The sequence below is a fragment of the Bemisia tabaci genome, chromosome 5, assembly GCF_918797505.1.
Source record: "Bemisia tabaci chromosome 5, PGI_BMITA_v3".
NCBI classification, from domain to species: domain Eukaryota; kingdom Metazoa; phylum Arthropoda; class Insecta; order Hemiptera; family Aleyrodidae; genus Bemisia; species Bemisia tabaci.
Window position 1 is genome coordinate 37927886 of NC_092797.1, and position 13308 is coordinate 37941193.

The window sequence follows — 13308 nt, forward strand, 5'->3', positions numbered from 1 at the left end:
AATATTAGGAAAACTAAGGGAGGCGAGCCAAGCTGAAACTTAACTGTAAATGCCCGACTTGACTGTAACCCTATGAGGAACAGGGCATAACGACGGTGTAAGTCCGCAATCACATATCTCGTTTGCGGTGTTTGAAAATCTCCGCCTCTGTGTTATTTTTTTAAAGGAGAACTAATTGACATTATTCCTTGAAGTTTATGCAGAATTTTCTTTGCAGAGAGAAAGAAAATAATGGCAGTTTTGAAGAGTTGCTGATGAGTATAGTTTTTCGTTTAAAAAATAAAGTATGACAGGAAGTCTGCGACGCGACGTCGCAAACCGAGTTAAGTGATTGCCGACTTACACCGTCGATAAACACTTTGTCCGAAAAAAAAAATAAAAAGTTTATTTTGAGGGGAAACGAAAAAAAAGCAACCTGAAAGTGGGGGCTTTTGGTGCGTATCAAGTGCGCCTACGTAGCATGCCTACTCTTTGTTTTTCACTCCACCGCTGCGCAGGCCGAGGCCGTGAGTCAGTCACCTATTTTAGAGGAGGGCTTTCTGAGGTGTTAACTTCAACATTCTTTAATTTATTTCTAAACGATAAGTAGGGTTTATTAGTGGCTAGAAATTGGTCATGTATGGTTCTCCTCTGCAACGTCTGTCTCAACTCAAACTTTTACTAGAAACAATAACTCCCGGAAATTTCCTATGAATAGTTTTGAATGAGAGAGAAAAATTCGTAGAAATTTTCAGTTTCTCGGCAGTAGCAATTGAGATGTGAAAGTCTTGTATTGTAGAACTTTTAGTCAATTTTTCAAAAGAGAACTGACGAGAGAAAAATTATGTTATCTCTATACTGCAATTACTGCACAGACAGTATCAAAATTATGGTAAAAAATCAATAAATAAATGCACGGAAAAAAAACATTATAGAAGGAAAGAAAAAAAGAAAGAAACGGGTTTATCATATTAATACTTTCCCGTGACAAGTCTCATGAAATTTCACGCTTCCCATTTATTTTTCCCATCAGGCAATCTTTTGTCTCCTTTTTTTCCATTTTTATTATTATTTTTTTTTTTAGAACAGTTTTCATTTTGTGATATTTGCTGAAGGTACATGAATGCTAATTTATTGAACTTTTACCTCGCCAATCCTCTAATACAGTACCTCAACTCGAAATTCTCATTGCGGCATCGCACCTGTCGTGGTGCAAGCGCAAATTTAAATTTTCGCGCTACTTCGCCTGAGGCGCATGCGCGGCTAGTTTTGTTTTTGTTTACCTAGTACTTCACTTTTTAGGTTATGCATGATAATGTATGTGCTGCACTGTTATCAGTGTAGATTGTGACTGTGAATTTCAAGTTCTTTTACGTTTTTTCTGCTTTAGGATTTTGTGACGGATCAAGTGAAATCTCCAGTCTTTTACCGTTTTTCATTACTGTAAAAATGAAGTCCACACTACCGCCCAAAAGTTTTCGATTAGCTGTGAATGAGTTTACTAGTCACTTGTCGGAGAAACGACTACTATTTTTTAAAGTCTCACCAGCTATTAATATGGGCGATTTTTGCTGAAACTATCATCTCTTCAAAAAATGGTTTCAACCCTGAAGAAAGATAATGAATCAATATGTCTTTCAGGTAGCAAGTCATGCGTTACAGATTCAGAGCACAAGCCTCCGCAAAAACTGACTGTATTTTTTCGTGAAAGTAGGAGCTTGACTCTTTACTGGTTTCTCGCTTTTTTCAGGATTCTACTGACTTTCATCCCGCAAAAAGGCTACATCCACCCTGATGAATTTTTTCAGACTACCGAAGTGGTTGCAGGTAACTTTCGTATATTATGGTGTTGAGAATGAAGAAATAAGTTTCATCTTTCATTAACATCTTTCATACCTTTTCTACTGTTCTCATTCAATCAAGGGTTTGAGGATACTTGAAAGGCACTTTGACTGAAAGATCAATCTGTCACCACGCTCAACTTTCTGTCAAGTTAGCACTTAGCATACTTTGGATTGAAAGGTATGAGATTTAGAATAAAATCTTTCCTCTGAGATTAACCTCAGTAACATTTTCTAAAGAGGAAAGCTATGAAAAATGCTCCAATGACGATGTCATCTTGTACTTAGACATTAAAAATTGATAAAGTAATGTTATCACATGACATTATTATCGGTCCAACTTTATCTAGAATCACATAGATCCAACCTTCTTTGAATTTTACCAACCCATTCGCCTCATTTGACGAGTATACTTGTCAGCGCGCGCCTGGGACATAGCTTAGTTGACGAGTTATTACACGCCATCTGTCAGCGTTGCTACGCGATTGTTTTGGTCATGTTTTTTCTGTTTTCCAACAGATGGCGTCTCAAGCGTAGCAATGCCAACAGATGGCGCAAGTTAACTCCTAGGCACGTGCTGAAAAGTATACTTGTCATATGAGGCAAATGGGTTAATTGATTAAAGGAATGTTGTCCAAATAAACTGCTTGGGACTGGTTGGAAATAGGACTACCTGATACCAAACATTTAGGATCGTTAGACTTTGGTGGAATCAATGGATGAATTTATTTTTGCATATGAATGCCTAAAATTTCTACCCTATGCTTAATGTTCTGAAGAAGCTGATATATATCTTGTTGCGCATGCTGTTAGCATATCCTTTTTAGTTTGTCAGCCGGAATAAATTTAATCCTCTTACCTTTATTCTTTCAGGAGATATTCTCAGCATTGAAGCTCAGATTCCATGGGAATTCAACTCAACGTTTCCTGTCAGAAATGTAGTTCTCCCATATCTTGTGGTTGGCACTCCGATCTGGTTTTGGCAGTTGCTCCAAAATCTAGATTTAATCAGACCGATTTCCACGTACACACTGCTTGTTTTGCCACGTCTAGTTTGCTGCCTAATATCATTTATTAATGACTATTCTTTGTACAGGTGAGGAGCATGTATTTCTAGTCTCATTTCTTGAGGAGCAGAGATAAAACCAAATATTGTTTTATGTAGGTATATGAAGTCCTCTTTATATTCACACGAGAAAAGGAAACCCTCAAAATAATTAAGTCAAAGCTAAAAATTGGTTTTATGAACTGAAACTCCCTCGAGATCTATTTATTTGAATTGCTGATGATCAAAAGCTGCGATCTCCATCATGACATTTTGGCAGATGTTATAATTTTTAAAGAGGAGATATCAATAAGACTTTTTGTGTAAAATACGGTCATAATTTTCTTGCTAACATGTAGAAAATTCTTGAGGCAAACGGAAACTCACCCGCTTTCTTTAAAATAAATTAAAATGATTGCCAAATTTTTAGTCAGTTTTTAATCCTAGACGCCTCATTTGTGAAACATGTTCCTATGATTTTTTGTCCTTGTTATTATTGGAGGTTCTCATGAGGCTTTCATGGTGACGTCTTTTGTGTATACTTTAGCTGGAAAAAGGGTAACTGTACCTCAGTAAGTTTCATCGTGAAAAAGTGAAAAGAAATAACATCTTTATTTCCTTTGAAGTGATTTTATCGCAAAAATCCTTTACTTCTGCCGTTTGCCGGACATCTTTCACGATCATAAGTCCAAATAATATTTATTCATTTATTTTTTCCAGGATATGCCTTCTTGAAGATGAGGAATATCGCACTCGGTTATTAGCCTTTGCTAGCTCCTATGTTATAATTATCTATGCCACAAGAACATTTACTAATGCTTTTGAATTGGCGCTTGTGTCTTTGATGCTGTATGTAGTCTCTGACTGTATCATCTGCTCTAACAAGGTAAATATCGACGGTGCAAGTCGGCAATCACATAACTCGTTTGCGGTGTCTGAAAATCTCCGCAACTATGTTATTTCTTTAAAGGAGAACAAATGGACATGATTCCTTGAAATTTTTGCAGAATTTTCCTCGCACATAGAAGAAAAATCACGGCAGTTTTAAAGAATTACCGTCGAGTAGTTCTCCGTTTAAAAATAAAGTATGACAGGAAGTCTGCGACGTCGCAAACCGAGTTATGTGATTGCCGACTTTCACCGTCGATATCCTTTAAAATCAACAGCTGTACTTTGAATTTAATAACTCCTAGAGAAGTATTTTTGCTTTCCCTCCTAAAATTAAGAGGTTTTTGGTGATCCGAATGAAATTCTTAAAATGGACCCCACAAGCAACAATGGGTCACTAGACAAGGTACAAATTAAAATCCTCCATTCATGTTATTTCTCCTAAACTGCATGTTAAGCATGATTTACGCAACAGGATATTTGGAAATCTAATTCTTGGGAAGATATAAGTGTCTATAATTGACATCAGTGAAATGTTGAAAATTCCTGAAAAATGAAAAATGAAATACAGAAAGATGTTGAAAACGTTGTTCCATTTGATCTGTGTCAAGTATATGTATGAATGAGGTGCATATGAGTTGGTTTTTCAGATGTGTAACAAAGTTCTACATAAACGTTTACAGTTTTTTTTTTGCTGAAATCTTAGATCTTAATCCTTTAGCACTGATTTTTTGTCAACCCTCATTAGTTTCAGATTCATCATTAAAAATTAATACCATGCCTCTGTATATTAGAGATCCTCATTTACCTACCCAAGGAAAAAGAAAGTCTACTAATGCTTCCTTTTGAGTTTGTAAAATCTGTATTACTTCAATCGCCTTTTCTTTCTGAATTTAGCTAATATCCAAAAATTCTCTGATTTTTGCTTTGTAGTAATTGATTATTTTTAGTTTTTTCATTTTCTTTATGAAAGTATTATTTTATTTTCCAGGTTTTGAAAGAGCAAGAAGAAATTGACAAGCAATATTCAACTGCCAAAGACATTAGACTGAGAGTAGAGCTCAGTCGTCGTAGGAAAAGGCTGCCCTCTCACTCACTGTCCCATTGCTTTACTATTGCAACTATCACTGTAATAGGAGTTTTCAACCGTCCAACATTCATTGGTTTTGCTTTTCCACCAATATTCTTCTGGCTTCAAAGAGGCCTTAACTCACTCGGATTTTCTCATTTCCACTTGCGGCTCTTTTTACTAGTGATCTCAAGTTTACCAGCCTTATTAATTTTTATTTTTGTTGATTCTATCTATTATGGTACGTTGAACACCTTAGACTTCGTCAAAAATGGACTCATGTTGCGGCAGTTTGTCGTGACACCATTTAATTTTATCCTGTATAACATAGACTCATCCAATTTATCAAATCATGGACTGCATCCCCGATTCACTCATCTGCTTGTCAATGTTCCTCTTCTATATGGAATTTTGGGCGCAACAACTCTGTTCTCTCTCCTCAACATATTTAAAAGGTATTATTTTGAGTGAAACTATTTCTTTAAGAAAGAAAAAAAAGAAAAAGAAAGTGTCGCATCAGCTTTAGATTAGTGCCATACCTGTTTTTAAGAGGAAAACAATTAAAAATTTTTGGTAAGCCATGCCAATTCATTGTGCATAGCTCAATGTCTCTTCCATTACTATAGTTCGCTTGCAATTTAATCTTTTTGTGAGAGTTGAGTTTTTGATGCAAAAAATATTGTCTACCCTAGCACTTTCTCACCCTAAAGAGAAACTATAGCTTAAATCTGAGCTGAGGTTTGAAGAATCCGTTAGTATAATTTAATTTTACCCTCCTTTTTTTTCTTCTTTTTTCATTTTCTTACAATGAATGTCCTTTGAAGAAAATCAAAGAATCCATCTCGCCAGAAGCAACTCTTTCATGATTTTTAAAGCTGGACCATAGTTTCAAATATTTAACAGTCTTTCAATTGTACCAAAGAATGAACGGATTTTGTGTTGCACATCTCATGTCTAATTATAGCCATATTATTGCTGTCAAATCTCATAAAATTGTTGAGTTTCAATAGTGCGGTAACAAACATGCATTCTTGTCATCTTCCAATAAATTCAAGGTAATTGACATCAAATCCAGGAATGAAATCCATAATGATAATTTCTAAATCCGCCATCTCTGTCTTAGAATAATGATGTAAGACTTCATCCTAAGAATTTGCACTATTTTAAAGGTATTATTTATTGTTTTAACCATTTTTTGAGGGAGTGTAATCAAGCAGTTTGATTTTTGTTGCAGTATCTTGACAAGGAAGTGGCACCATCTACCCCGGACAGACAATGTTTATGGTTTGATGCTGGCTTCAATTTTGGTTCCAGTAGGCTTGCTCTCAATTTTTCCGCACCAAGAACCGAGGTTTCTGCTTCCAGTTACAGTTCCTATAGTATTTTTGTATTCTTTCTGTATTCAAGAAAGGAGAAACGTATACGTCTCTGATGGAAGTGGACGCTTACGGCGTTTCAAAAATATCAAAGAGAAGAAGAATATCAGACAGATGTTCCGAGCGTCATGGTTCCTCTTCAACGCATGCTTCATTCTCTTTTATGGGTTCGTTCATCAGGGAGGCATTTATCCTCTGCTAGATCATCTGTCAAAGGAAGTGAAATCAAAGCCAAGACTCACTCACATTCATCTTGTCACCAGTCATATTTACTCATTGCCAGTATCGTTTCTTCAAATTGAAAGCTCAAAGAAGATCCATCAGTTGGAGAACAGCAAGCTAAGGTTCGTACAAGTTGTATTGATTTCAAATGTGTGATGTTTTTAATTCAAAAGTGATCAATTAAGAATTGCAGTATTCGAATGTATCAAACGCATAATGATGCTGAGTCTATTTCATCCCCCTTTTTCCACTTTTAAGTGCATTCTTGTAGCATTTTAGAGCTGACTTTCCCCTTATTTTCATTTAGATCAATACTGAATCAATATTTTCTGATTCTGTGGATTGAAATAATATTTTGCTTAAGTTTTTGAAAGCATGTGTGATGTATGGAGTTCATCCCCAAAATTTCAGCTCCGCTTTATGATTTATATACATTGAATCCATATTGCAATTTTAGTGACTCCCAATTTTTATATGCATGCAATTCTCAGAGGATTAAATAATTTTTCAATTGCATTCATGATCAAAAAGCAGTAGGAAATGCATGTTGTCTATTTTGCTTAATTGTCAGATTTACCTTGTCAATCAAGCTATGAATGGATTTTCTTTACACTTTATTATCTTTCTTTCAAGCTCTGTTTCTCAGTTAGAAGTAACCATGATACTGAAAAAAGTCAGACCATGACAATTGATTATTAATAAAAGGAGGTTAATTTTTGGTTTTAGTGTCTGATGTTTTTTCAGGGATCCCACAGACTTTGCTATTCCAAGGAGAGTCTCATGAAAACGGTCCAACAAATTTCCACTGTGAAAGTATTCACAGTCCTGGGCTCTAGGCTCCAAGCAGTTTGACTTTACTTTACCCTTTAACGTTCGTCTTGTGATCTAATCACATGATGTTTCTCATCTTTTTATTCTAAACGGAAGTATAGATAAAGGAAATCACTGAAGTACCCTCTTGAATTTAGTAAACGAAACATGCATGGTTGATAGTTGCCTACATAACAAAGAAAATTCATAATAGAGAAAAAAAAGAAAAAAAAGTAAGATGGATTATGGAATCTGGCTGTGGCAGATGTGTTTTTCTGAGAGAATGCAGCCTGCCTCTCAATAGTGGAGTAAACAAAATATTGCGCAGTAGCTGCTCCTTTGTTGTTTTTACTCAAGATGGTAATCAAAACAAGATTATGCAACCGAATAAACATAAATTGAGATAAATTGTCGTCATTCAACCTACGCTCCAGAATATACCAGCTTCTTCAAGAAGAAAATTTTTACTGAGGCTGGAACACTTTTTAAAGAGGTTATCTGTGATGTAGTAATAGTAAGATAATCGTAAAAAAGATTAAAGGGATTAGGATCAAGTTAGCTGTTCATGCTATGCAACAAATTAAATGGCGACGTAAGCTCTGGCTAATTGTAAGCTTTTTCACACTTTTTGCATAATATGATGCAGTAAAAAATGTTTCATTTGCAAAAATTATGTAATTGATCGAGCTTTAGGAATAAGGGTCAATATTTCTAAGTGTAACTTTAGACGTTTTTCAAATGAAATCAATCAGACAGCATTTAACAGAAGGGAACCCAGCCACATCAGATATTGCCAAATTTAACTGGGTAATTTAATTTTTTACAAGAGAACGTTGCTGCGGATTCTATTAAAATTTTTTAGGAGTTTACTTCTTACTCTGCAGAAAATTTACTGAACTTTGCAAGAAAGTCCACACAACCGTTTTCATATAGAAAATAAAACTGTCCCATCAAATTTGTCAATAGTTGATTTGGCTTGGTTCCCTTCTGCTTAAAACGGTCCTATCGCCGGTTTAGTATCACAGAATTTCATCGAGACCTTACTTTCTTTTGATCTTAACAGATTATCCTAATTTTTAAAAGCTTTTTACAGAAACTCAGCATTTTTTTTTAAAATTATACTTTCCCTGAGGCTCAGCATCTACTTTTTCAATGTTATAATTATGGCACTCATAATTTGGTTTGGTGCAACGTTCATTGTGATATTCGTTTCCAAGATTAGGCCCGGCTATGCCATGGCACATCCGCAAATTTGAGTGCTAAATCAGCCTGATTTATTGATGAAAATTAACTAAATAACTCGCTGCTTCTATGGCGCTTCCTTGCCCTCTGCGTCACCCAACTGCCACTACTAGCGATTCCACCAGAGCTCCTTCCGCCAAAAATTCATGGAAAATACTTATGAAAAACGTCATATTTCTTAAATTTAAAATTTTACTGCTGTAAACATTGACGTTTCCACTCTCATTTATTTTAAACGCGTTCACAGCATATCCTCCAGAGTACCAAAGAGAGTTCCGATAAACCCTGGATTTTTACCATCTGGCGCATCCACGAAAGATCCTCTCGTTTCTGAGAATCCCTACTCTTTCGCGAAGGATTCATCGTATTAGAGAGTTGACTCTGTCGAAGAGAAGAGAGAAGAGAGACAAGAGACATTCTCATCCTTATGCATAGTTGTGTGGGTGGAAGAGGAAGCTTAAAGTGACTATGATGTAAGATGATGTAACAGGTTGCATGATAATTGTGCATGACCTCTTTGTTGCTGTCACTTTCGTCTTTGAAAGCGCAGTTGAACTTTGATCGTTTGTGTTTTGTCTCAAAATCCTCTATTTAAGCACCACTTGAGACATATTTTACGAGAGAAGCACCTGTCACCCGGAGAATAGAGAAATTGAGGCAAAATCTTGGATTGCGATAAAAAATAAAAAATGTTATTAGGCAGGAGGGGGCTATTAGTTAGATATTATTTTTACTTATCAATTATGTATCCTATTTTTGTTTCCACAACTCGAGTACCCTACTAAAAATATTCTTTGAAAAAGCTGAGGCAAATAACCTTTCAAAAATAAGGGATCTAGGCAGCTGAAAAACTTTCAAATTTGATCAATTTCAGTAAGCCATCAGACGACAAAAAGAAAACAATCTTACTGAATAGGAATACACACATGTAATTGTAAAAGCTGTTTTGCTTCAACTTTCTTAGTTCTTTTTAGGTACTTTGCATTGGTTTTAAAGCAGCACTGTCAATAAAAAGAAGTAAAGATGAAAGGTTTTTCTTTAATGTCTAAAACAAAAATGGTTCCTTTGAAAATTTACCCTTGAGGATTGTGGATCCTTTTCCCATAAAGGTTCGTAAAGTTTAAAGGTCCACCCCTATGGACTCTGGTTTTATCTCGGAAATCATTAAAATTTGAATTATCTGAGCTATAGTCTGCAATTATGAAGTATTTTTTCGGGCTTATCCATAAAAACACCTTTCTATTGAAGGGAACAAATGGCTCAAAAGCTGTTCTTAAAATTTGCTGGAAACAGTAGCTCTCAATTGCGAAGTGTGGTCCAACGGTCCCTATGAAACTCTGAGAAAAGCAATTGAGGCCTCTGTAATAGTTTCGCATCCATCATTTTATCAATTTAATCTTCCTGCCACAAATACGTTTTCGAAGCACCTAGTCGTCGAAAATCAAGAGTTAAGGAACTAATTGAGAGGTTCTTGTGAATGCTTCGTGATTATTACCATCATACCATTGATCAGTGATAAAGTCGTGTACTTGAAATGTTTTTAGCATCTCTTGGTTTGCAGTATGTACACAGTTTCATACTTAGTTGCTATCTAAAACCTAACTTGGAAGAGTAAACTCTTGCAACTTTGTTAAAATTGACGTCTGTCTTTTTTATCGTATTTCAAGCTTCATTTTTTGCCTTCTTTTTTTCTTTGTATAATGAGGGGGAAAGAATCTTACTTCTTCAATTTTGCCTCCTTCACTCACTCGCAACCGTAAGTGTGGGCAAAGCATTTTTTGTGGGTGTGTCTGCTCGGAAAAGTCCTGAGTTTGCCCAGGAGCTCTAATGAGTACCACCCCTCACCTCATTGCGGTAGTGAATGAAGTCCCTGAGGCCTTCTCTGCAAGTTTTGAACACATTTCATCTTAGTCTTTAAAATCCCGAACAAAGATCATTTTTTTAAGGAAACACTTTGCTCAGATTATTGACCACTTTATTCATTTTTCATAAGGAATTTTCTAATTGTTTATATTCATTTTTTTCCTTTAAATTTTCTTATTATTTTTTAAAACTATAAATGACAACATAACATACGAAACATATTTGATGTAAATGAAAGTGTATTTATTGAAGTTCAAAACCATACAATTTTGGTCCAGAGAAATAGTGATCTGAGGAAAAATAAAACATGTTAGTTTCTCTGAAATGAATTTGCATCTGTGACAGGTCCATTTTGAATGGAGCTCAAAATTTTTGGGTGTGCCTTAGCGCATCTTGGCCTACCTACTCTTGCGAATGCTTCTACCTTCAACTCATTCAACTTTGAAATTTATAAGGTTTTTTTGATAATTTTGTTTATTTGTTGCAGGTATGTCAAAACAAAAGATTTTCATTTGTACGAACTTGGCTCCATTGAAAAAGCTGAAGTTCCATATTTATTAGAGAGCATCATAATGAAGGCTGAGTCAGAGAAAGCAAAGAAGCACCTTAAATACAAAGTATATTATTCTTTACCATATAGTAAATTACACGAATTGAATACAATTTTGCATGGCCACAATCTGACATTTACTATAGATTATTCAAGTTCATTTCATATTTCAACTGAGGCAATGCCTCGATTGAAAACAAATCATAAATGTTTGACATTTTCAAATGTGCAGACATGGCTTCATTCATTTAAAAATGGCGTCCTTAACTCCAGTCTTTCAGAAAATTTTTTCTCTTTCTTTACGGATAATTTTTATGAGTGTTATTCTGTGATTCAAGACTTAAATAAGCAGTTCGGACTGGTTCTGATTCAAGTCTCAAAGCACCTACACGCGTAGGAGTCTTGCAGTGAAAAAGGAATCGGCTATATTTTCCAGAGAGAGATTTAAGTAAATTTAGATTTTCTTAGTCACAAATGTACTGATAGTATATCAAGTGCAGAGCCAATTCAGTGAATTCCTACCCGCAGATCTTGCCAAATTCACCATTCCAGTTGAAAGTCCTGTCCATTTTTTCAGGAAAGTTATTTCATCCTGTGATTGATGGTTCTTTTTAAATATTATTATTTTTGCCTTTAAATAATAGCAAATTTAACACCTTTAGCTGCAGCCCCATAGATCCATTTCCCCTTAAAGACCTCTCCCCTTGGTGTCTTTATCTGATCGTTTGTTTCATGCTCAGAAGGCGACTGTTCCTTTAATTTTTTCTGCAGCATTGTCTTATTCGGTAATATCTATATATTTAGATTAAAAATCTTTCCCGGTATTTCTCAGGCTCAAGTTTCCTTTTCGCAGTACAAAACTTTTGTTGAGTATATCTGGAAGGTGCTGTTTCTTGGAGACCTCTGAAATAGGATCAAGTTTTGGGAACGAATCAATTAAAGATATTTTTTAATTTCCATTCACCAATTTTTCCCATACTTTTTGGGAAGGTTTCTTGAAGACTAATTTTTACTTAAAAAATTGACGTATCCCCTCCTCTACAGTACTATGTATCCAAATATTCTTGGCAGGACCTCTCCTCCCCTCTCCCCCATAATGTTTTTCTTTTTTCTTATTACTTTATTTGGTACCGATCTCGAAAACTTCTGCATAGCTTTGAAATGTTTTGCTAAAGGATCAGACTTATCAGCATTTTTCTACTGTTGTTACCTATTATTATTGTTATTTTTTTTTTAAATCTCTCATGATTTTTTTTTAGTTTTTTTTAATATCATTTGTAGTAATTTTCTTTGCTTGTGTATTATTGTTTCCATGAGTTATGTTTGTTTCAATTGAGCTAATATTGAATTTTTTTTATCCTGAATTATGAAAAGATTTTCATAATAGTTCTAGTATTCTTCCATTTTGACACATTTCATTGGGCAACTGTAATAATGTTCCACTTAACAGATTGCCTCAGGTTTTATTTTGGGCAGAAAACTGGATAGTTACAAGGATAATCTTTATCAGAGGCCCTGTTCCTTTGTTAATTCTGTGTAAGATGAATGTTAAAAGTGAAAATTAAGGGATCTATCTTTGATGAATATGTTAGTTTCAACCATCTGGGTCAAGTCACGTTTATCTAAAGAAATGTGAATAACTCCAAGTAGCGGTTATGTGCACTGTTGGATAATGTCAGTTTGCTTCGATTTTGTGTTCTTTTCAGGATATTTCACTGACTTTTCGCTGCCTTTTAATGCAAATAATATCCACTGATTGTAGCTTAATGTTTCTTACTTAACATTAAGCCTTGCACAGATTTAAACTTACATACATCCTTTTGAATATTGATGATCCTTCAAATACCAAGTGCACCAGGTGAAGCTTACAGTATTGTGTAATTTTTTATTCGATGACCGCTAATTAGATATCAGAGGAATGCATATGCTTTCCTCATCTACGCTGTTTCACATTCCTTGTAATATGATTTTTTAATTCTTCAACCAACCTGCGCATGTAGGCATCATAAGTCTCAAATTTTCAAGATACAGTTTTTTTTTTCAAAAAATATTTGTAATTTGATGTTGTACTATTTCAGATCATGAATTGTCACTTTTAAAAGTTTAATGTGTTGTTGAAGGCAGAATCTGAACTCAAGAAATGAACTGCTTTTCCAAACATTTTTGCTTTGCATGAGTGAGAGATTTAAACGTTCTGTATCTAGTCATAAAAAGATTTGTGACACGACTTTATATAATAAACTAATTTTTTTAATTTGTTTAAAAGTTTGAATTTTTTTCATTTATATTTTGTAGTAGTAGTAGTAGTAGTATATAACATGTATCTATTTGGCTCCAAAGCATCTAATGGCTGTCAGGCACCTGAAGTGCTCTCACAATAATAATGATGAGTAAACTTTAGTATTTTTTTTATCTCATAAGCT

At 34.8% G+C, this 13308-nt stretch overlaps 1 protein-coding gene across 1 annotated transcript; it reads left to right on the forward strand.

Annotated features, from left to right (window-relative positions):
- The first annotated feature begins 1157 nt into the window (after positions 1–1157).
- On the forward strand, positions 1158–11794 carry PIG-Z (phosphatidylinositol glycan anchor biosynthesis class Z). Its single transcript, XM_019056941.2, has 6 exons — positions 1158–1806; positions 2694–2916; positions 3586–3751; positions 4745–5277; positions 6057–6542; positions 10823–11794. The coding sequence occupies exons 1-6, from the start codon at positions 1575–1577 to the stop codon at positions 11280–11282; spliced, it is 2100 nt and encodes a 699-aa protein (XP_018912486.2). The 5' UTR covers positions 1158–1574; the 3' UTR covers positions 11283–11794.
- Positions 11795–13308: the final 1514 nt, after the last annotated feature.